This window comes from Colias croceus, chromosome 8, assembly GCF_905220415.1.
Source record: "Colias croceus chromosome 8, ilColCroc2.1".
Lineage (NCBI taxonomy): Eukaryota > Metazoa > Arthropoda > Insecta > Lepidoptera > Pieridae > Colias > Colias croceus.
The window spans coordinates 7284100-7308488 of record NC_059544.1 but is presented as its reverse complement, the minus strand read 5'-3'; the positions used below and the strand labels follow the sequence as shown (position 1 = coordinate 7308488).

Genomic DNA, 24389 nt, shown 5'->3' with positions numbered 1-24389 from the left:
GTTTATAAACAAAGTGTCGCGGTCGCTTCAATTTTCTTGGGAACTAAAGATGTGTTTCTGTTATAGTTTACTGAATAAATTTTTCTATATAAATTAACATCAACCTACTCTGTTACCTATTTATCGAAGCAGTATTAACTATTACTCGTTATGTTTCCTTCCCTACCTAAATCTTATCTACTGACTACAAAATATGTTATGCCTTCTGTATTGCTTCGCGTGTCAACGCGCACACCTATTGTTATCCTTTTTTTAAGGAATCAATATTATAAAGTATTCCATTTTTTACCTAGTTAAGCCCAACGCATGATATTATGAAACCTGATTAAAGTTTACAGTACTGTAGCTTCCTAGGTCCTTGGTTAAGATTCAGTCTACAAATTTACAAACATTCGTTAACGTTAATTAGTTGTTGTTGGCTTGGAGCTTAATTTTTTAGCTAAGCCTTACATTAAAAAAAAACTTAATAATAAAAAAACAAATTAAATCATAACATTAAATGATGATATTATTTATTTATTTATTTACACTTTACTATGTAAGGACAAAAAAAGAAAACAAAGCTTTTGTTTCAATAAGTTAATTTATTTTATATGTTTTGGTAGGCATTCAATATCACTTACCTATAACTAGAATAAATAAACAACTTAAAAATATTCAACAAGATATTTACAGGTTTAGCTAAATAATATCTACGACACACTTATAAGTTAGGTATAACTCATATACAGTTCTAACATAGTCGATTTTTTCTTTAATGTGTTTTTTATTCAAAATATAATATTACATACTAGCTTTCCACCCGCGGCATCGCCCGCGCAGTCAAAGAAAAACCCGCATAGTTCCCGTTCCCGTGGGATTTCCGGGATAAAACCTATCCTATGTCCTTTCTCGGGTATTAAAATATCTCTATATACCAAATTGTATGCAAATTGGTTCAGTAGTTAAGGCGTGATTGAGTAACAGACAGACAGAGTTACTTTCGCATTTATAATATTAGTATGGATATTCTAATATGGAAAATAGAACACGTTTTTCACGGTACAAACACCTTTAGCAACAGCCAAAACATTTAATATGGTAATGTATCGTTAGTGCACCGTGAAGCTGCTAAATAAAATGAAATTTACCTACTTTCATACCATTTACAAATATTACATTTTTTGTTACATATAAATAATAGATACTTATAACGTTTAGAAATCAAACAGACATCTTTCGTACCTAGATTTTAGGTTTTGGCAGATTGGTAGGTAATGGGCAAGAAAATATGGTGCGCCTTGTTATATATTTTTTTTACATATTTGGGATTATAAACTTACATCAAACATATAGATTAAGTAAGAAGGTACATACCTAATATAAAAGAGGTAAATTGAGGTAAAATGTTTAAGTTTTCTTAATTCTAATTCAATTACTAAAATATCAATTTTCTTTGCCGATTTCTAAATGAAAGTTAAAGAAATTATCTAAACTTATAAAGTAATAATCTGACTTTATATAATTTATATTTTGTTTTGAAAAACGGGATATTTACACATAATTTTGATAGAATTTACTTATTTAATTTATTGATTAAAGTAGGATCCATATTCTTCCATTCGATGACCATTATAGCCATAATGCAATGAGGCTATATCCGCATCACGTCCTTTGAAGGAATTCCCATTTTTAAATGCATTTATAATAATTAAAACCAACGCTAGCTTTCCAATAATCAGTGATTTGAAAAGCATAAATTTTAAAATGCCTAGGAATATTGGTATTATCGTCGACTGAACTAAGAATGGTAACACGAACATCGGTAGAATTCGTTGTAGGAGTTTTTTCTGTTTTCCCCGACCTGAAAACAAAGAGACATAAAATATTTAAAAATTAATTGTATTCGTTTATTACTCGAACATTTACCGACAATTTGAATGACCGTCAAAAAAAAATTCTAATAGAAACAAGCCGATAATCCAGTAACTAATTATTCAATTATAATTTATTAGTGATGCACATATTATGTGAAGTCAATTCATTCATACAGTTCCTAGCATGTACCGTCATACGAAAAACTCTTGATCTACTTAGTTGGTGTAAAGTTCTAATATTTCTGTAATAGCAACAGGCTATGCGATCTTCCTACTAATTATTTTATGGCGCGTTTCTTATACAGTAACACTCATTAAATAAGGTTTTCTAACCAACTTAACATTTTAACTAGGTTAATGTTACATTGTAAACGAGAGCTATAGATTGATTCATTTATTATCCAAGATAAGGAACAAATGATAGCAAACAGAAATATCTAATACAAAATTATTTTGAAACTGAATGTGCACTGTGCAGTTTGATTCGCCGTCTGTATTACCAACTAAGTGGTGAAAGTATTTTATTCTAATGCCTAGAAAGATACAGCAATTGTACTAATAACGATTAAACATCGATTTCGAGAACCATAGCAAAATATTTACTATCTCAATTATACTCTCTCCTTGTCTGAGACGGTTTTTACTATGGTAGTCTACGCTTTCATGCTAGTAGCCATCACAATGTATCCAAGCTAAAAAAAAAAAACAAAAACACGACAATATCCGGAACGCAACTGTCAAACTTCATTACGTTTTTTTGTGCGCAAGCCGTCACAGTAAAATTTTGTTTCATTTCATAAAAATGAAAATTTCATTTAAAAACACGTGTATTAATTACTAATACTAAGTTTTAATATCATGTTTCACTGGAAATTGAATAAATAGTTGGCTAAATCAAGTGCTACAAGCTTATAAATGCAAAGGAAATCTCACAATGACGAGTGCATTAAAGGTACATAAATGGATTGAATTCTTACTAACGTTCAAGGGGTAAGTGATACATTGCATATAAATGTGTTTTTGGTAGTCAAACCAAGATATTAACGTTGTTTTATCAAAGAATATCATAAAATATTGTGTATGAACCGGTTTAGAGGTTATGTTTATGTTATGTTTAGGCATTGCAACCTGTTTGTACATGTCAACATGACATGAGTGTTTTTCTAAACGAAAAAAGCGGTTTTTTTGTTAGGTTCGCTAAATTCGTACAATAGTCATTTCCGTTTCCTGAAAAATCTTTCTCATTGTACCTACGGTTCGCGCGTGTTTTTTCTCTCTTGTGTTTGCGTTGCAAAAATCACTGTCTTAAAATTGTGAAGTGAAAATGGGGAAAAGAAAAAGATCAGATTCCTATTTCCATGAAGATTTGTGGAAGAAATTAAAAAAACTGGAAAGAAGATTGAAGAAATGTGAAGGCAGAACTGATAGAGACAGAGAGTCAAGTCCAGGGACTCCTCCTCCTTCTCCTGTTGAATGTACTGAAGACTGGACAGGTAATATTGTTTAACCAAATCATCCTACCTACTTCAAACGACTGGATAACTGTGGTAGACTTAGTACCTATTAAACTAGTGTACAGGCCCAATACTAATTTTTGACTTAGCGATACCACTAGCAAGTAGACAATGTCAGTTATATACATTTCAGCGCTATCACCTAGCGGATAGACAGTGTCAGATATATACTTACATTTCAGCGCTATCACCTAGTGGATAGACATTTTATTCTTACTTTCCTACTTCAAACGACTGGATAACTGTGGTAGATTTAGTACCTATTAAACTAGTGTACAGGCCCAATACTAATTTTTGACTTAGCACTACCACTAGCAAGTAGACAATGTCAGTTATATACATTTCAGCGCTATCACCTAGCGGATAGACAGTGTCAGATATATACTTACATTTCAGCGCTATCACCTAGCGGATAGACAGTGTCAGATATATACTTACATTTCAGCGCTATCACCTAGCGGATAGACATTTTATTCTTACTTTACTACTTCAAACGACTGGATAACTGTGGTAGATTTAGTACTTATTAAACTAGTGTACAGGCCCAATACTAATTTTTGACTTAGCGCTATCACCTAGCGGATAGACAGTGTCAGATATATACATTTCAGCGCTATCACCTAGCGGATAGACATTTTATTCTTACAGTTACAAAAGACATTACCAAAACAATCTACAACCACAGCCTGACAGAAATGTTTGTTTCCTAAATAAATAAAATCATATAGTAGTATGAGAAATGAATAACATTTTTTTTTTTAAATATTATTTACAGTCGAAGATATCCCAGAGGAGCTTCTGTTAGCCCTGGGCAAGGAAGCTGCGAAGGAAAACATTGTTGGCGGGGAGATACAGCAGCAGCTGACAGAACGGTGGACAAACATCATTCATCAGGGACTTGGAAAAGAGGCCAGAGAAAATTTAACAACAAAATACCCCTCGCCAACAAATTTTATGGCAGCTGTACCGCCTGTCTTGACTGAAGCGATAGCAGCTGCTATGAATGAAGCCAGTAAGAGGCAAGACAAACGAATAGTTTTCTGTCAGGCGTTAATAGGTAAAACGATGTTGGCATTAGGTAAGGCACTTACCTGTGTTCTTACGGGCAATATTAATACTAAAGAAATTGTCGTGCAGCTAAACGACTCTGCTAAATTTGCCGCAGAAGTACTTCAAGCCCAAGCTCCAGCCGACAACCCCGAGACAAATATCGCCGATACTAGAGGTACATGCCAGTAAACTGAAATATTTTTCTCATAACTGGTTAAAAATTACTAATGACCCGGTAATCTTAAAATGGGTTCAGGGATACAATATCCCACTTAATTTTTTCCCTCCAGATCATACAGGACCCCATCAGGCTTGGTCTAACAAAGAAAAAGAAATTATTTAATCGGGAATAGAAAAATTAATAAATTTAGGTGCTATATATCAATGTGAATAATATGTAGTGGGCCAGTTTATATCACCAATATTTATAATTCCAAAACCAAATGGTACATTCATGTTTATATTGAATTTAAAAGAATTAAATCAATACATTGATACATGTCATTTCAAATTAGAAGACATAAGAACAGCATGTAAATTAATTACTCAATACTGGTATATGGCAAAATTAGATTTGAAGGATGCATACTTTAGTGTGGCTATTTCAAATGAATCAAAAAAGTTTTTGAAGTTTAAATTTGACAATAAGTTGTATGAATTTAACTGCTTACCTTTTGGGTTTATGCACAGCTCCTTTTGTATTCACAAAATTTACGAAACCAATATGTACTTACCTTAGAAGTAAAAATATTGTCCTGACATCTTACTTAGATGATATACATAATATATTTTAACTCATCAAAAGAACAATGTAGGAAGGATATGGAGATTTTGTGCACTTTGTTTCAAGATCTAGGTTTTATCATTAACTTTGAAAAGAGTATTTTCACACCAAAAGAGACATGTACCTGGGCATAATTATAGATTCAAGATCAATGTCATTATCAGTACCTCTAGAAAAACAATTATCTATAATAGAAAAAGTTAATTATTTTAAGAGAATTAGGTCTTGTAAAATAAGGAAATTTTCTTAACTGTTAGGAAAATTTACTACAGTTTGTCCAGCTATACCCTATTCATGGGTATATACAAAACTTCTAGAAAGGGAGAGATATCTTGCTTTAATTAAAAAGGAGAACAATTATGATGAAAAAATGAAATTATCAAAAATAGTTACTTCTAAATTGGAATGGTGGACAAAGTATATAGATAGATCTAACCCGATTCAAAATTATAATTTTTCTCTACAAATTCAGACAGATGCTTCTACCACTGGCTGGGGAGCAGCTTGTGGTACAGAGCGAGCTTCAGGTTCATGGTCCTCCACTGAGAGGCAAAACCATATCAATTTCTTAGAAATTAAGGCAGCTTATCTAGGACTTCAATGTTTAGTAAAGACCTAAGTCATTGTGAAATCTTACTCAGAGTGGATAACACTACCTACAGCAGTAACATATATTAACAAAATGGGTGGTGTTCAATTTCCTCATTTAAACGAAATGGCTGGGATCTTTTGGCAATATTGCGAGAGAATAAATTCAAAAGAAAATTTTGAAGCTGACTTTGAATCAAGAAAAATAAACTAATGATGAAATTGTACAACAATTTGGCTGCCCAGAAATTGATTTATTTGCCTCTAGAATTAATAACAAATGTAAGAAGTTTGTCTCATGGAAACAAGATCCTGAAGCGTTTGCTGTAGATGCATTTACTGTTAAATATACTCTATTTATCTTTTTTTTTTTTATGCATTTCCTCCTTTCTCATTAGTTTTAAAATGCATTAGAAAAATACAATCTGATAAAGCAGAAGGTATCTTGGTATTTCTTTTATGGAAATCCCAAGCCTGGTTCCCCATGTTACAATGTCTTCTAGTTGGTAAAATGTTAATTTTCGAACCCAATCCAAATTTATTGTGCACTCTCAATAAATTTGGATTGGGCCAAACTCAGCCTTAGGAATTATGTTAAATTCACTATCTAGCAATAATATCAAACAATATGATAGCTCTCTTAAATTATGGTGGAGTTTTTGTAATAGGTTTAAATTATATCCTTTTCAAACTTCAGTCCCATTTATATAAGGTCATTCATATCATTAGTATCAGGTGCCTCATATGGTACCCTTAATACCATTAGATCAGCTATTGCATTAATAATGGGACCGAAAGTTAGTGCAAATGATAGAATAATAAGATTCTTAAAAGGTGTGCTTAAAATGATACCACCTAAACCAAAATATAATATGACTTGGGACCCGGGCTTAGTATTAGAATATCTAGGTAAAAATTATACTAATGATAATTTGGACTTACAAAGGGCTACTAAGAAATTCGTTATAATGTTAGCTCTTACTACGGGACATAGGGTTCAAACCCTGTCCCTAATAAAAGTATCTAATATAAAATTTACACAAAGCGGATTTCAAATTAAAATTCCAGACATTATAAAAACGTCAAATAAAAATTCAGTTCAACCAATGTTACATTTGAAGTCGTTTACGGAAAAAGAAATTTGCCTGGTAGAAATCATAAAAATTTATTTAAATGCCACAGAAAACTTAAGGCAAAACATTGATCACCTGATTTTAACATTTAAAAAACCATATAAAAAGGCTTCATCTCAAACAATAAGTCATGGATAAAATCTGTATTGTGTGAATCTGGGTCTTAGCATAGACCTTATTCGTAAGACCGCTGGATGGTCTAGAGATTCTTGTGTATTTGCTAGGTTTTACAATAGGCCTATAAGAGAAGATCCTTTATCTTTCTCTGATACTATTTGTAATCTCAGTACAAATATTTAAGAAAAACTTGTTTCTAGTTATAAGAATATTTGTAATATTTTGTAATAAATTTGATTTGGTAATTTGATGGTTTCATTCACAACTCATGAATCTTTAAACATCTACCATAGTAAAAACCGTCTCAGACAAGGAGAGAGTATAATTAAATGGTTAAACGAACTTACCTGTAAGTGAAGTTCTACCATAATTATACGAAGCTCCTTGTCTGAGACGGTACCTGTTCCCACCCTACCCACCTCTGACCAAGTCTGAGTTGTTCATGAAACTTCTTGCTTTAAAAGTAATGAAGTTTGACAGTTGCGTTCCGGATATTGTCGTGTTTTTGTTTTTTTTTTTTAGCTTGGATACATTGTGATGGCTACTAGCATGAAAGCGTAGACTACCATAGTAAAAACCGTCTCAGACAAGGAGCTTCGTATAATTATGGTAGAACTTCACTTACAGGTAAGTTCGTTTAACCATTTAATTATAACGTTATATCTATGAAAATCTTATCTTCTATAATATTTCTTATTTTTAATTTTAATGATGTTGATGTTTGATGAGATGAGATTTGTTTTTGTTAATTTATAAAAGAACACTGTCGAATTAGGTTAGAATCCTGTAATGATAGTAAGTTCTATGTGATGTAAATAAATAAATAAATAAATAAATATAAAAATGAATCCCAAAATGTGTTGGTAAGCGCATAACTTTAGAACAGCTGGGGCCTTAGACAAAGTAACAATTACAAAACGATAACGAAGTTAGAAATCGCAAAAATGTATGGGATTGACATACGCTGCGTTAGATCACGTGGTCTATCTAATGTCAATCCCATACATTTTTGCCTTTTCTAACTTCGTTATCGTTTTGTAATTGTTACTTTGTCTGAGGCCCCTGAACCGATTTCTTTAATTCTTTTTTTATTATATTCCTTGAAGTACGAGGATGAATTTTATCTAGAGAAAACATGAATATGTACCACGGGCGAAGCCGGGGCGGACCGCTAGTATGAAATAATAACCAAGCAAATTAAGAAAGTGTAATCCATGACGCTAGGTAGGTACATAATATAATGTGATATAATATTGAGTAATCTGATCATGGACCTATATTATTTTTTAATAAATTGCCATAAGTAATCTCCGCCATAATTCATTTATTAAATTTCATATTTTTTAAAAGATAAGACGGAAAGAGGATATCGGTAAAAACAAAACGTTAAAAGCTACTTGAATATAATTCTATTAATTTACAACACGTTTAAATGTGTTTTCTCCTTGATGTACTGGCAATTGAATAATTTCAATAGAAGTAGGTACCTATGTTATAAATATTTTCTTCAAATTTTCGGTAGGTACACACAGCCGATATGACGAAGAAGTATGACGAAGAAATCAGCATCGATTAATTATTATCAACTATAATGATGACCGCTAAAGTGTAGTAACTTTACTGTAACTATTATGATTTATGATAAGTATTAAGTACAATAACATAATTACAATATAGACCCATTTATAGTCTGTAGAATAAATAGTTATTATTTTCTAATCTTGATTTTGTTTTGTTATGCGGATTCTTTGAATTCGATAACTTTTTATTGCAAATATTAATTCAGTAAAAGTAGGTTGTATGCAATTAAAGTGTACTTTTATTTATTTATTATTTTGTTGGCTGTATGCATTGCTTTCGAAAATTTTTACTTTCAAAACAATTTGAAAACTCTACTTTTTAAAATAATTTTATGCTGTATAACTCTTGTAATTATACTTTTTATACGTAAATATCTAATTTGATCATATTACCATATTAACTAATTAATTTTAGTAGCGAATTTTTATTCACTATTTTAGGTGAGTTCTCTGGGACTTAGGAGAGACCGTTTATAGCGATAAGACCGCCCTCTATGTTCTGGGAGAGCTGTTCCTGCTTTTGTATTAATTTTCATAGCACATTTAATTAAATTCTTGTACATATATTTAAATTTGAATTTTACACTATAATATTGTTGTCTAATACTTATAATAGCCACAAATAGCTGCATCAAGCCATATCGTAAAAAAATGATATAATTTTATGTTGTTTACCTACTCATATAGAATCATGGCACAAGATGTATGAATTATTTATGTCGGCAACTGTTTTGCTATTCTTTTAGTATAGAGGCTGTATTTGATAGCGTATAGAAAGTCTTATATCTTACAGTCTTATGATGTTATACTCTTTTTGTGGCTTGGAATAATTGCGTTAATTTATACTTTAGAAAAGACTCGGAAATTAGCTTGCATCAACTTATTCTGTTTTTATAAAATTGTAGTAAGTAGGTTTGCTTATTTATTGCTGCTTATTGCTTATGTAATCCTTAAATATCAATATTTATTAATAAAATTTTATAGGTAGAGCGTGCGATGTAGGTACTAGGTATATAATATTATACTTAGGAATTATTCTTCAGTCGGTACAAATCATTACTTTTCTGTGAAAAATACTTAATGAAATCGCTTGAGAAAAACGACTTTTCGTCAAAGTTGCGTAGGCAGTAAGTAAACATTCAAGGGTCGTTTAAATATTTTACCGGAAGATTTATATTTTTAAATAAATATTTCCATAACATTTAAATATAAAAGCAACTTCTAAGATTGATTTTTTGTCCGAAATTTACTTTAAAAAGTTATAGGTAGGTACTGTAGATAGATATTATTTATACATGCATATTATTATCATTGTAAAAAAACTTTATCGCTAAAGTTTAAATTTATAATACATGATACAACATCAGTTATATTATAATACTTTGTTAATTGATTCACTTAATCCATAATTCACTTTTGTCTTAATTCATATTTGATATTGATAAACGATCATTTTCAAAAACGAAAGCTACATACCTGTTTCGACGTTCCTGTCCAGGTCCACTTCAAATGAAATCAAACTCTTGGTATCATTATTCGTTTGATCTGGTATTTTTGCGTACACACCATCAAACAGTTCTAATTTTTGAACATGCGGTGTGTCCTGACTCGTGCCACAGATAACATATCCGCACAGACTAAAAATAATTAAAAATAACAATCGTAACGCGAGTAGTCCGTCCATCATCACGACCACGCTGCCAATGTTGCTTTCGCCCCTCCTTGACGATAAACGTACCACCCTGTTTGGTGTCAATGACTTTATTGTTATACAATATGTAACATTTAATTTCACTTAGTAAACTTGTACTTTTTGTATACTTACACACAGAAAGTTCCTTAACTTTAAACATCGCTTCCTGGCGGTATTTGCATTAACCTGATTTAGATTTCACTTAGCCTGTGGTATCAAGTGATTGACCTCAATGATCAAATTTGCGTGCTCTTTAAAATGTGTCTGACGCTAAAGTAGAAGTATTTCACTTAGTAATGTAAAGGATAAAGGAGAAAAGACATTTAATTTCACAGAAATGATTTAGAAAATACGAGTAATCTTAGAACTTTAGAACTAAAGGACGACTGAACTTGAAATAGGTCACCGTTCTGAATAAACATCAGAAATGTTCACACTATTTCCCGGATTACCGAGATCTTAACACTTATTGCATTCTTTAACCTATTTTGTAAACATTCCTCAGAAGAATGGTATACATGCTTATTGCTTATGCTTAGTGAAGTTTCCATCAGACACCATCAGAAGTTTTACCTATATATAGAGTGGAACCTGAATCAAACAGGTTAGAAATTGTTGGTCACGCCAGCTTACTCTTTCTATTAGGTTATATTATTTTCTATACCTATCTAACCTACCTATTTTCACCTGTTTTCTTCATAATCTTTATTGTTTTTTTAATGTGCAGAAAACTTTGAGCAATCATTATGTAAATTATTAAAAAAAATATTCGAAAATATAAATGAAATCTTCCGCTTTGAAAGAGATTCAATTCAAGAGTTTAAATGCATCTATGTACATTTAAACTGTTGAATTAAAAGCTCTTTCTAAATGTGTAGTATTTGTAGTAGGTACTTTTCTGTTATAATCTTCAATAAATACGTACAATTTTCTCGATACTTGCAGGCTATCATGCGTTTTTGTGATAATCGGAGCGTGTGATTCGCTAGATACCTTCGCAGAAAACATCCGTGACGTTGATATAATATATATTTACCCTCTTTATAAAATAAAGGTCCAATATATTATGTTAAATGTCTGATAAATTCCTAGAATCTAATCTAATTACTTAGAAATCTAATTTACTGAGAATCGAAGTAAAATAGAGATTGAAAGATAAGCAACTATATAGAGCTGTTTTGAGTTAATTATCGATACAGAAATATTGGTTATGCTCAGACCTTCTACCAATGTACATTTAATTACAGATGAAACGATTTTCGTAAATTATATAACTTGAATACATATTGAAAATACCGCAAATATCTACGTGGAACAATCATCGCAAGATAACTAGAAGTGAAGGGGGGGGGGGGGGGGGTTTGCGGTAATTTCATGGTAGGTAAGCTGATATTAAAATAAAACATAGGTACTTTTTTCAATAAATTTATTCATATAAATAAATAAGTTACCTTAACACTATTCATCGTCGTCAATCTACCGTGAAGTCTCATGAGAGATAGACGAAAGTGGAAATGCCAATAAATTGTTGATGTATTTCGCGGCATACACATCTGGCATTTCCAATAAATGCAAATTCTTAAATAGGACGCTTCACTTCAGGTTAGGAACATTTTATTTAAAAAAATATGTAAGAGTATCAGTAATTTGTTTCAAAGTAACGGAGCCGTTATGATAAAAGTGTTACTAACCTGTCACTATTATTTGTCTTATATAATTTTGTACTAGGTATTAATTATTTGGAGGTAGTTCAGTCGGATATAACGGCATCGTTGTCAGATCTCGCCCAGGGTGAGAGGAGAGGGCCAGCCACGGGCCACGGCGCGGGGAGCGCGGGGGGTAGGACTGGCTCGGCTCTTGGGTGGAATACTACCGGTGCGGGAGCTGCTATCGAGAATAAACGAGACACCGCCTGTACGAAATAAAATATAATTAGTAAAAAATCTTTCTGATTGGTGCGTCAATACTATAATGATAGGTTTTTAAAATATCAATATATTATCATCATCGTACAAAGTGCTCTAAAGTTATCAACATAATTTCGACATAATTTACAGTCTTAAGTAATCCGAAATTATCTCCTCAATCAAATTAAAATTTATGAGAAATCTTTAATCCTAATGAATTTTTAATAACAGCACAATTTCTCTAATTTTATTCCGATACTTTCATTTTTAAATTTCCCAGAAATTAAAAGTTCGCTTACCTGACTGACAGCCACAATTAGGAGCACTACGCCGATAGCAAGGTTCTTTATGGATATGACAGCCAGGGCCATCAGAAGAGTTGAAATAACTCCGAGGGTGAACATCACCGGCAAAAATATGAAGGATAATCGCTTCAGAGCATTGTGACCAAACGTTCTGCCGACGCTGATGTCTGAAAATAATAATTGATAACATTAATTTTGCTAAAATACTTAACGTTAATGACGTTAATCTCTAAGAATTCTTGTCGAAATATCTTGTTGTAATATCTTGTTGTAATATTTCCGAAAGCGAATTTGGTAGGATTCTTAGAATTTGATATTTTGTTTACCTACCTATTTATAGAATTCAATTGCGTTATATAATTTTATAAAGAAAAAATTCTATCACGAGGCGGATTCTTAGAAAACTTAGAGTTCAATAAAGATTATTCATATAGAAATGGTGGCTCTAAACATAGCTTACCTATTATTATAGAAATGAATAATCGATCGATGTCAATTTCTACAAAACTGAAATAAAATCGCATGCGGCAATTATAGAATAATTCAGCTTTCAATATAATATAATAGTCTTCGTAGTGCTACTTAATTACCTAGATATAATTATAAAATTTCGATATCTATCTATATTACATATATAATAAATCTGTAGAAGGGTCAATTCTGTACATTGAAAATATTGAAAAAATAAATAGCAGGGGGGTGTTACTGGATCGATACCAAACCCAAATATGAGATTAAAAAATTTTTTGTCCGTCTGTCTGTCTGTCTGTATGTGAAGGCATCACGTGAAAACTAACGGTTCGATTTCGATGAAACTTGGTATAATTATACCTTATTAGATATCCTGGGCATAAAATAGGATACTTTTTATCCCGGAAAAATACGTAGAAAAAAAATAAATCTTAATTTTTCAGCGCGGACGGAGTCGCGGGCGGAAGCTAGTGTAAATTAAATACACAGAGTATGAGTGTACAAACTGACAATGAAAAAAACATTAATCATGAAAATTTTCTCAGTTTGAATAATGAGTTCACAGCACGCAATGAAATACTATCGGTAATTAGTGGCATGATTAGATAGTCTCGTTTCATTTGAAGAACGTTCACATTACTAGTATTTATCTTGTCTGAAAAATTATTATGATGTAGGTATCTAAGATTGATACCTATCCAATTTAGTGAAAACAATGATGCGGTAACAAAATGAATTAGTTTCATGATAAAGTATACTTTTTCAATCTTCCAAGCTCTATAAGATACACGTAAGAGCATTGAGTTCGTAGATTGCATAACATTATAAATGCTTTCTATAGACTGTAATAAATTTATATAATATCATATTTATTCATATTTCTGCGTATTTTATTATAGGTATTAAATGGTATTATGGCTTTAATAAGCGACCAATTGACTGACATAACTCATTAAAATATTCCATCAACTTTCATCAATAGATTTTCTAAGAAACGTAAGAAAATAAGAAAAAATTCAATAACAACCTTCGCTCAAATGATCCAGAACTCCTTTGTTCGATACGTCTTCACATTTAACCACCGCGAAGGCGAAAATGGCGACATAGGCCAGGCTGAGGACACCGAACATTTTGCACATTTCGAATAGATAATTGATAGTAACTTAACCACCGAAAAATGATGATCGTCGCACGACTGATTGAGTTTGACTGATTGCTTTATGATCGATTTGCAGGATATAAAGAGTCCTGCGAAAGACAATGGACGAGACCAAATACAAAAGAAAGTGTTGGACAACGTGATCGTGCCGTAGAAATTTCGACCTCGATATTGGCATACTATTAAGGACTAATGTCAAATCATTAACGGTTATACCCTTGGACATCCTCTGATTGTTATCGCTTCACGTACACGCGAAAGTGACAGTTGATGGGAAACCTTAATTGAGGGATTAATTGATGTTAGAAATGGCCGCCATCAATTAGTGAGGGAAATTTTATGTGACGATTACAGTAACCCATTTCCTATTCAATTTTGTGTCGTTTGGCACATGTTGGGAAATAATGATGTAAATAGACCTTGAAATGTGAGAAAAATAATAATTAATAAATTAAAACGAAAATTCAGAGAATTTAAAATATTATGTACTTCAGTATTTTCTACTGGTTTTAAAACGAATATGAATTTATGATCAGAGCGACGACGGTTTAAGCTAGAGTAGATATAAAAAATCTGAAAGGTTCATTTAAAATATCCAAGAAAACGAGCTGCTTTTCGGAATTAAAAACACATCTTCTGAGATATTAAATACTTTTTTACTAAGATTACCCGACTATCTTAAAGGAGTTGTTTTTACGGGGGTAAATATAATTTAGAGTACAAAATATGTATTTTTACTAATTTTACTGTCATTTTTAAACAACTCTCCCATTAGTGGGGGTAAGCTTTCAATTATTTTGTTTGCTATGTAATTCATCAATGCAATAATGCTAAACTCGAGATTCTTATCTTGTAAAATAATGATGTTAATTTTAGATGAAAAATGTGTCCTTTATTTCCAAAATATAACAATATATTTATAGTACTGATCACGAAATATCAATTTGTTCATTTATACGTAGGTTTTATTTAATAGCGTAGGTAGAGACTATTTCGTATACGTAGGTACTATTTCAAACGTCTCATTTTTTTCGTTAGATTTCAATATTTTATCTGACAAAGCGATAGAGGGCCCTCAAATCATTTCGTAAAATGGTAATCAAATATTTAATAACTATGCGAATAAAATATATTGATAGCGTTCATTTTGCAGATATGATTGTAACATTTCTTAAAATTATATTATTATTTATTATTAATCATTATTAGGGTATTGTTTTGATGTTTTCCCAGTTAAGTCTAGTTTTTTATTTTGGCATGTAGGTACTTAAAAAGCTTTGATATATAGGTACACTTTAATTTATTGCTCATGTAATGTTATTTTAAAGAAACAAAATATTACTGTTATCTACTAAAAATTTATTATTATTTTATTCATCAAATTACATGGTATAGTTACCTAAGTTCATAATATTATTCATAACATAACCATTAGGTACACCTGTCTTGTCTTGCCTTAACCGTGCTGTTTTGTAAAAGTAATTAATTCATAATATCTAGAAATAATAGTTATCAAAATCATAAAATACATTACTCTATTTAATATTCTATAACGAAAATCGTGTGTTATTCTGTAATAACTACCCCTTGCGTGCGCGATCAAATTCGTGTTGAATCATGCTGCACTCTCACTTATAAAAGTTGATGCGAGTTTTTCTATTTTATTATATTTTAATAACACGAAAAGTTAAAGTATAATTAGAAAATGAATTAATCTACTTGAATAATATACATTGTATCTACGTATAATAATTATCATCAAAGACATTTCCTTTATAATATTAGATACCTATGTGTTTGAACTGTGAAGTCTTTGGAAGATTATAATATTGTGGAAAGACCAAACATACACCATCCATACATCGCATCAACTCTATATCGACTGCAGAGTGCAGAAATATTTTTGGTTTTCCTAAGCTCAATAAATAAGTTAAAGGAAAGAACTGTTAAGACATTCTTGGCAGTTGAAAAATTGACTCAAGCATTAAACACCTGTATTAAGATCTGCAATCACGTAAGAATGTAATTAGTTAAATTATGAGATGCGTGTGTGGGTTGTATCAGGAGTCACGGCACGTAGAGAAACCCGGTTCGACGACACAAGATACCGCGGCGGCTCGTCCGTGACCGTGTGTATGCTAATTAACAATGCATTTGAGAATATATAGGCCATTTCCTGCCAACAAAGAATGCAAAACTTTCCCTCAAAACGAATTCAGTGCACTGCTTTAACATTTTTTGGTGAAACTTTGATCTTATTGTTATTCTGTGGTCAGAGACAATGTATAGATAAGATTTATTGCATGGTAAAAATCGTGAAAGTAACATTGAATTATTATAGTTACCGTTGATGTCAATATTTACTGTAATTACTTAGAGTTATATGATTGTTGGATTTATAGTAATTACATCATCTTGTAACAGTTGATGTTTATGGGTAAATGATTTCTAAATGTGATACCATGTATGTTATTATCAAACCCTAGTTCGTACAATGGCAAAGTAACGCCGTAATTTCACGTATATCAAGCGTTATTGTCTAACATGTACAATGGAAAATTAATAAGATATGTTCTCATATATTCACTCTCGAATAGCTTTGTCTTATACAATGATACATTTAATGTGCCGCATTTGTATTCTTTAGCTTTCGTTTTCTTTATATGATACTACAATTTGTGAAAATAACTAGTCTATGTCCCTTCCTTTAGCGCGAGCACTGCAAACACGTTTGTAGCACTCAGTCGGTTAGCAGCATGCGCGCAGGCGTCGCGATTTCCATTCTTGCGGTCTCGGCATGGTCCTGCGTCACTTGCACACATGCCCGCGAGTATAACAGTGCTAAAAACATTATAAAAGATGCAATAACCTGTGCGAGTAACCTCGGTTTTTCGAAATGTATAACAGCGTACGGTGTTTGGAAGGCGGAACGTGCGTTGGAACCGCAAGCGTCTGAGCGTGGCTTTAGTTGGCGGAATTTTATGAATGCATCGAATGAAGAGCTTTATTCAAAGCTTTGTGATGACACTGAGAAGCTCCTTCGGTATCGTTCCTTATCCATGACATTAAGTGAAGACTATGCCCTTCAATTAAAGTCTACTGATAATTCTTCGCTGAAAATCGACATAATACAAAGTAATTAGCATCTTGTTTACTTAAACTCTACATTTATTGTACTATTTATTAAAAATTAATTATGCAACTTTCTAAGATTTATAATTTATAAATCAGTGTTCGGAAAATTATAAATAACTCTTAGTAAATTAACCGTTTTGTAGTAGGTACTATCAAAGACGATCCATTTCTGCGTTAAGATTTCATTTATTACTGACATGTTTATTTATTTTTAGAATAGCTATAAAAATATGGAATTTCCCCGTCCGATTTCGACAGCATAACTACTATTCTTGATTGGCCATCTCAATTGAATACCTATCTCACAATATTAGTATAAATTTCAATATATTTATTAGTTTGTTTGTTTCTGTTGCTTGTCCATTTATACCGATGGAGCAATAGAATAATCGATTGACGTTTCTTTTTTGCAAACGCTACTTTCCATCCATGTGAAAGGAAGCTGCGGGATGATAACAGTCATTAATAATATCATCTTAAAGTGAGTACTTAGTCTAATTGATGCTATGTATCAAAATTTATACAACTTCATTATTTTATAGTGGTTAACGCATTGCTAGAGTTATAATTCTGGCGTTGAATCCCAATGGCACTAACAAAAAATAGTCTCAGTCTGACAGGAGACTGATTACCTATTACTTCCGTAAATATAATAAGTGAAACAGATGAAAAATATATCTGTCGCATTTCCCATTGACACGCGGTACTTTACAATATTATTTCTTTTAAAAACTGTCATATATACTATATTGTCTGTTCAGGTTCTTAATGCCTCCTGTTATTTATTTTACAAATACCTTGAAAACTGTTCACTGTTCAGTAATCCACGTGTGCCAACATTCAACAAACTTTTCTTACGCATTTATATAGCTTCTACGACTCTATGTTTGATTACATAATATTATTATAAGATAAAGATTAAGAGATCTACATCAAATTGTATATACCTACAAAATATTATTTCTCATAGAAACAATTTAAATGTGAGGTGTTATCATTAAATATAACTATGGTATGGGAAAATAAGGCTTTGCTAATTTATTTGGAATTTCTTCTGTATCGGTAGCTGATTGAGAAACTATGATTTAGCTACCAATGCTACCTTGCCGAGACTTCCAGAAGTAGCATTACTTGTCATCACTTAATTATATATGAAAATAACATAATTATATTTTAGTTGATAATAGTTAGCTTTCTATGTTTGTCATGCTATCGAATAGATTTGATCTTTTTATGGGACGAAGTACCAAGAAAGTAGAGACCATAGAGTACCTTATCACTGATAAAGATAATCGTTTAAATACCAATTCTATGCAAATACCAGTACTATCTTATAGAATGCTACACAGAAAGGGAACATTTTCCTTTCATGTAAGTGAAACTTGAAAGTGGAAAAGAGCGAATTCCTGTAAATAAATGTTCACAGTAAAACTGGTAGCTACATCAAAGCTTCAATAAATTGCTGTTCAATGTTTCAAACTCGTCTCGGCTTTCCAAGAAATCTTTTCTTAATACACTATATTATGAAGTAAGAGTATATCCTCTAAACGCTAAATAACATAATATTCAGATGTATGTCTAGATTGCACCTTAATTGTAAAAATTATGAATGCGTTCTATTACATTTGTAACATTGAGCGATAATTGTTTGCAATTGTGTGTATAAAATCATAAAGTATTTTGACAGTTGTATTGAATTAAAAAAATAGGATTCATAAACATTATAAATGACTCAGAAATGAAGCTATTGACTTCGTCGTTTATTGTTATCACACTGAAAAAACGTGACGGCTATAAATAAACAAGTTGCTGCTATTTACAACCGAGTAACTTGCTTCGGAGGGAGCCTGCAAAGTTTGTGGCTAAAATTATACAAGTCAACTTTGTTAACGTATGTTGGTAATATAAACCCACTAAGCTGGTCAAAAAATACGTATTAAAGGTTTGTTGCTTTTAACCTATTCACTCAGTAAATATAACTTACCTACTTACTATAGTGAATCGCGTTACTCTGTTAACAATACCCAACGTGCTCTGTTGTTTTTAGCAAAGTTGTTTCGTAAAACTAGCTAAGTAACACGATAATGTTAATCATATTTATTGGGTAGGGACAGCCAATCTACTTTGTTACTTCTACTCAATTGAAAATTTGTATACGTAGCCAAGTTACTGGGTACTGTCAATCGTGTTCATTGGTTAACTATAACTAAATATACTCTGTTCTTTCTAGTCAATTAAGATTGGTATATTTAGCAAAGTTACTTTGTATTCTTAGGCGGGTTTATTAGGTAACCATAGCTAAAATACTTTGTTGCAAGTACTAATTCAAACGACACATATTAAGCTATATATTTTCAGTATAAGCTGACCTGTGAATGTTTGTAAAACCTATACAAGGTGTAACAGAAAGGGGATATACACATCCGAACAGGGCGTGATGCACTGATGAAACTGAACAACGTTTCCCAAGGAAAATGGGTCGAAAGATGAAAAAAAAATTAAACCTCTCCATTATTTTCATCTTTTGACCTTATGTTCTTTGGGAAAATTGTTCAGTTTCATCAGTAGGTACATCACGCCCTGCTTAGATGTGTAACCCCTTTCTGTTACACCCTGTATGCAATGTGAAGTCAGCTCATACTGAAAATATTTACCTAGTTCGATATGTTGTCATTTGTACCATTATCAGTGCAGGGGGCAAAATTTTGGCATGTCGGAAAAAAAGCCAATGAAACGTTCATGTAGGAAAATAACACTCATTTTACCGACACACCAAAAACTTATAAGAAACTGAAAGAAAATTATGCACATTAATGAAATTAGCTTTATTCAGTACACGATACAATCATTTCAAGTAACATACTACTTACACTTAGATACTACTACTTTTAAAAATAGTACACAATTCACAATGTCAAGAAACAATAACTATTTTGTGTTTTAATTTTCACAATAACAGGGTTAAATATAAATCATGAGTAAACTTTTAAGGAATGACTCACACTACGAACCTGAACAACTTTAATTAGGTCTATACCTAATCCAAAGCCAAATCCAACATCGTAAAAGAAATATCAGCTGTTTCATATACAAAAGTGGAATTATCTACTCTGCCAAAATCTACGGAACAGCTGATTTTATTTCGCGATGTTGGAGTTTGTTCTATAATGAAAGTGGTTTAGGTTTGTTTACATAAAAACAAACAACCTAACTTAACTTGCTTACATTACCATAATGTAATGTAAGCAAGTTAATACATCTAAATATTGTACTTATATGTATTTGATAAGTCAAAAGTTTAGGCAAAAACTATAGAATAAGTTAGGAGAATAAGTAATCTTTTTGATCTAATAATTTTATTACAACCCAACAAGTAAAACCGTTATTTTAAACATTTGAATTTATTCTCATTGAAACATAATTCACATTCGTCGTCGGGAAAATGATCATAAATGCTAAAACTTAAACATTTTTTGCACCAAAAAAAAATTAAAGTACAATAAGCTCTTTACATATTATATGGGAACTATATCCTACCTAATGTAATTTACTAAAGTAATAGGTATTTAATAAAGTAATAAGTATATGACAATATCTTGCTTGATCAGAAGTAACTTACTAATTCAAATATTTTTGGCTTGATTGTGGGGAAGCTTTCAGTGATATATGTATCTATTGTCCTTTGGTTTTCACTGTTCTGTGGTTTTCACAATCTATTTCTAGCTGTAAAAAATAAAAAAAACCTAAGTAAATATTATACAAAAGTAATTAAACTAAAGCAGACAAAAAATTCAAAAAAATTGAACTCACCAGAAGATATCCTTTGGGTTTTTTTAAGAGCCGCATATTCATTGTATTGAGGTATTGGAGCTTTAGTTAACTATTTTGCAGCAATTAGCTTCGTCTCTGTAGAGTCTTGCCACTTTAGTTCTACGGCTGTCCATGGCTGTTTTTGAGCCCTAATAGTTTGTCTTCTGCATCTTGCTCTTCTATAATAGTTTGATTAAAATCAAAATGATGATGAAAAGTTTTTAATGTAAATTTGAATCTGCCTTGTAGGTGCTGAAGCGGCGCTTCAACAGACACGTTTGTCACTCGACTATGATTTGATAGAAATGGCTGACTTTGCGGGCTACGCAGCCAATTCCTTGTTTCATTTTTATCAAGTTACTCGGTCAAAAATAGTATTCGCTCCATTGTTAATTGCCGAGCTGTGCTTATCTCCCAATAGATAAGTTACTTGTTTGTTTTTAAGTAAGAAACACGGTTATATGCATCATAGAAAGTTATTTAATTTTAGCCAAATAATATTATGTCTAAATTTAAATGATTTACTTGTCATTCAATCATTATGTAAGCTTGTTTATTTTTAACCGAACTCTGTGTAAATAGTAGCCAACTATGGTTAAGTCTAAAATTAAATAACTTGCTTATCATTAAATAATAACGTAAGCTTGTCTATTTTGAACCTAATTCGGTAAAGGTAATATTGACCGAGTCGGTAATTTTGAAATAAATAAGTACTTTTTTAATAATAGCCAAGAATATTTAGCAATACTTGCTTGTATAATACTAGCAAAGCTTTAATGCATATTTTAAATATGTCTTAATTGAATTCAGCAGAATAATTTTTAACCGAGCTAAATTGGTACTTTGCTAAAGAAAATTTTTCTCAGTGCAAGTTCTTGATCTGAATCATTACTTCACAACTTTCAAATAAGCACAGTATAAAAGTTTATTTGAACGAATGAGAGCATTTATAAATTACTAGAATGTTTCCATACCTTTGTGCGATTGTATAGGTACATAAATTGAACAGTCGATAATATTATAATCAGTAATCACTACATACGCAACGTATTTTAATGAGGTTTTTTTAATAGATAGAGTGATTCAAGAGGAAGGTTTTAGTATATAATTTATTAGGTTTTAGACAATGCAGGCGAAGCGGCGGGCGGTAGGCGGCTAGTTTAAATGTAAATAAGAATATGACTAATTACGAACCAGGAAATTTTAATACGTGATTGATTTCCTTTCAGGTAAAAACTCTGTCTGTCTGTCTGTCTGTTACTCAATCACGCCTAAACTACTGAACCAATTTTCATGAAATTTGCTATGGAGATATTTTGATACCCGAGAAAGGACATAAGCTACTTTTTATTCCGGTAAAATGACGCAATCCCGGAAATCCCACGGGAACGGGAACTATGCGGGTTTTTATATTGACTGCGCGGGCGAAGCCGCGGTCGGACACCTAGTAATATATAATTTATCAAAAAAGTATTATGTTTAAATAACACGCATATGGAAATTTAATTTGTAAATAAAAAGGATCATAAATCAATTTCAAATAAATTTAAATTGTAAATAAATTGCAATCAATGAACGTAATAGAGAAACCGGAAATTAATATTTTTTCATAACTCTACAATGTATAAACATAAACATGATTCAGTTGAAAGATTTTCTGAGCGGAAAGAAAGCAAATACGTAACAATAATAATTAATCACTGAATATTTACGCAACACTTTTTAATTTTGACATTATTTGTATACTATTTTTATTTTCAAACTCAAACATTTAATAATACTTCTTCTAGAAGTACTTTGAATTGTAACGTAACATAGACTTACGATTTAACACCGCTTCGGAAAGTTGTTTCTACAGAGAAGAGCTGGCAAGAATCTCTGTCTTTGCTCTTTCAAAATTATATCAAGTTACATTTAGCTAATACCTCTATTATTTATATCTGTCTGTCAGAATGTTTCCTAACGTTCTCGTTTGGAAGCTTTGAATACATTTTCAAATGTTCAGGTTCGAGAAGTACAATTATTATAGGTGCATTAATAACAATAGGTACCTACACTTTTGGCATATATTTTTTATTTTAAATGAATATCTGTTTCTCATCAATTATAAAATATAGTCCCTCTCCCTCATCTTTTTATCTGAATATCTCTTTTGTGGTGTTATTTTTTTTCTAATATCTCTTTTGTGGTGGTCTCATTAGGTACGTTTTAAAGCCATAGCAGGCGGTTACTAGTCATGTTATTAATTGATAACATTCTGTCATAAATCATAATATTATAACTATCGAAAAGATCGATAGAGCCATTCACAACACTATTTCATGTTCATGATAAAGATTCAAAGCATTCACTGTATAATTAAAGCAGAATGAAATAATGATATAGCGCTGCTCTTCGTGTACGTCTTGTAGGCACTGTAGCGTAGGATTCTAGGAAGTAAACTTGATGTCTACACGAATTATTAAATAGGTATTTATGCATACATTCATAAGCAAATACCTACCTGCTCGTCTCTGAATGTTAATTTATCTATTTATAATATTTTCATGGAATTAGTTAAGAGAATTAAGTTAAGAGATACCAAAAAGGGTCATGGGAAATTACAATAACTTAACTTTAATACTATAATAATAGTTCTAACATTTTTATATTTTCATTTCAGATGGCGATGTGGCCACGGGTCGCACCAGCATGAAGAAAATGACGAAGATGTTCTATCAAGCCTTACCGTTCTTAATATTTCCTGGGCTCATAATGTCCGCCGTTTTGCCATTTTTCTTGCCAACGCTCAAAATGGCTACTCTTGCCACAGGAATGCTGAACAATATGGCTCTCACAGGAGCTGTATTCACTCTCCTAAGAAACAATGCCTTTAATGATAATAAATATCCCAAGAGAGTTATCTATGTGAACGCAGGATATGATGGAAATAAATTTAACCACCTCGCTGAAGCTTCCTCTGATGACCTCGTAGCTGCTAATTTCGATACTCAGTACAGCACTGAAATAACGCATGATGCCAAGGACTATCATCTCATTGGTATCGATCCGAACACCGGTATTTCATATCCCTTCAATGCAGATTGGTTAAAAAATACCGGCAACGAAGTCAATAAGGTTAAAAACGTGGAAATAATCGGTGAAGTCCCCAGCGTGAACGATTGGACGAAGCCTAATATAAAATGGAGAAAACATAGCAATAGATAGGTTGCTAAATAATAATCCTCGTTGACTTGCCTTTCAATTTAATAGTTTGTAAATAAATATTTATTGTAATGTAAATAATC

The 24389-nt window shown here is 31.7% G+C and overlaps 4 protein-coding genes and 2 long non-coding RNA genes across 7 annotated transcripts; 3 read left to right on the top strand and 3 right to left on the bottom strand.

Moving 5' to 3' along the window:
• Positions 1 to 906: 906 nt before the first annotated feature.
• LOC123694008 lies at positions 907 to 10314 on the bottom strand. Its single transcript, XM_045639303.1, has 2 exons — positions 10099 to 10314; positions 907 to 1843 (listed from the first exon to the last, which is right to left on the bottom strand). The coding sequence occupies exons 1-2, from the start codon at positions 10307 to 10309 to the stop codon at positions 1569 to 1571; spliced, it is 486 nt and encodes a 161-aa protein (XP_045495259.1). The 5' UTR covers positions 10310 to 10314; the 3' UTR covers positions 907 to 1568.
• On the top strand, positions 2664 to 7669 carry LOC123694014. Its single transcript, XR_006751753.1, has 2 exons — positions 2664 to 2846; positions 7565 to 7669. It is a non-coding gene; the product is annotated as an uncharacterized LOC123694014 (long non-coding RNA).
• On the top strand, positions 2845 to 4672 carry LOC123694007. 2 transcript variants are annotated; one of them, XM_045639302.1, is made up of 3 exons: positions 2845 to 3349; positions 4146 to 4427; positions 4508 to 4672. In XM_045639302.1, the coding sequence occupies exons 1-3, from the start codon at positions 3181 to 3183 to the stop codon at positions 4522 to 4524; spliced, it is 468 nt and encodes a 155-aa protein (XP_045495258.1). In that variant the 5' UTR covers positions 2845 to 3180; the 3' UTR covers positions 4525 to 4672. The 2 variants fall into 2 exon arrangements, with proteins under 2 accessions (XP_045495258.1, XP_045495257.1); XM_045639301.1 differs by having other exon boundaries at positions 4146 to 4669.
• A 1410-nt stretch (positions 10315 to 11724) lies between the features above and the next one.
• Positions 11725 to 14220, bottom strand: LOC123694009 (protein apnoia). The gene is made up of 3 exons (XM_045639305.1): positions 14026 to 14220; positions 12522 to 12694; positions 11725 to 12227 (listed from the first exon to the last, which is right to left on the bottom strand). The coding sequence occupies exons 1-3, from the start codon at positions 14135 to 14137 to the stop codon at positions 12066 to 12068; spliced, it is 447 nt and encodes a 148-aa protein (XP_045495261.1). The 5' UTR covers positions 14138 to 14220; the 3' UTR covers positions 11725 to 12065.
• A 2661-nt stretch (positions 14221 to 16881) lies between these two features.
• On the top strand, positions 16882 to 24386 carry LOC123694003. The gene is made up of 2 exons (XM_045639298.1): positions 16882 to 17292; positions 23765 to 24386. Exons 1-2 carry the CDS (start codon positions 16914 to 16916, stop codon positions 24307 to 24309), a joined length of 924 nt encoding a protein of 307 aa, XP_045495254.1. The 5' UTR covers positions 16882 to 16913; the 3' UTR covers positions 24310 to 24386.
• On the bottom strand, positions 20663 to 21296 carry LOC123694015. The gene is made up of 2 exons (XR_006751754.1): positions 21103 to 21296; positions 20663 to 21015 (listed from the first exon to the last, which is right to left on the bottom strand). It is a non-coding gene; the product is annotated as an uncharacterized LOC123694015 (long non-coding RNA).
• Positions 24387 to 24389: the final 3 nt, after the last annotated feature.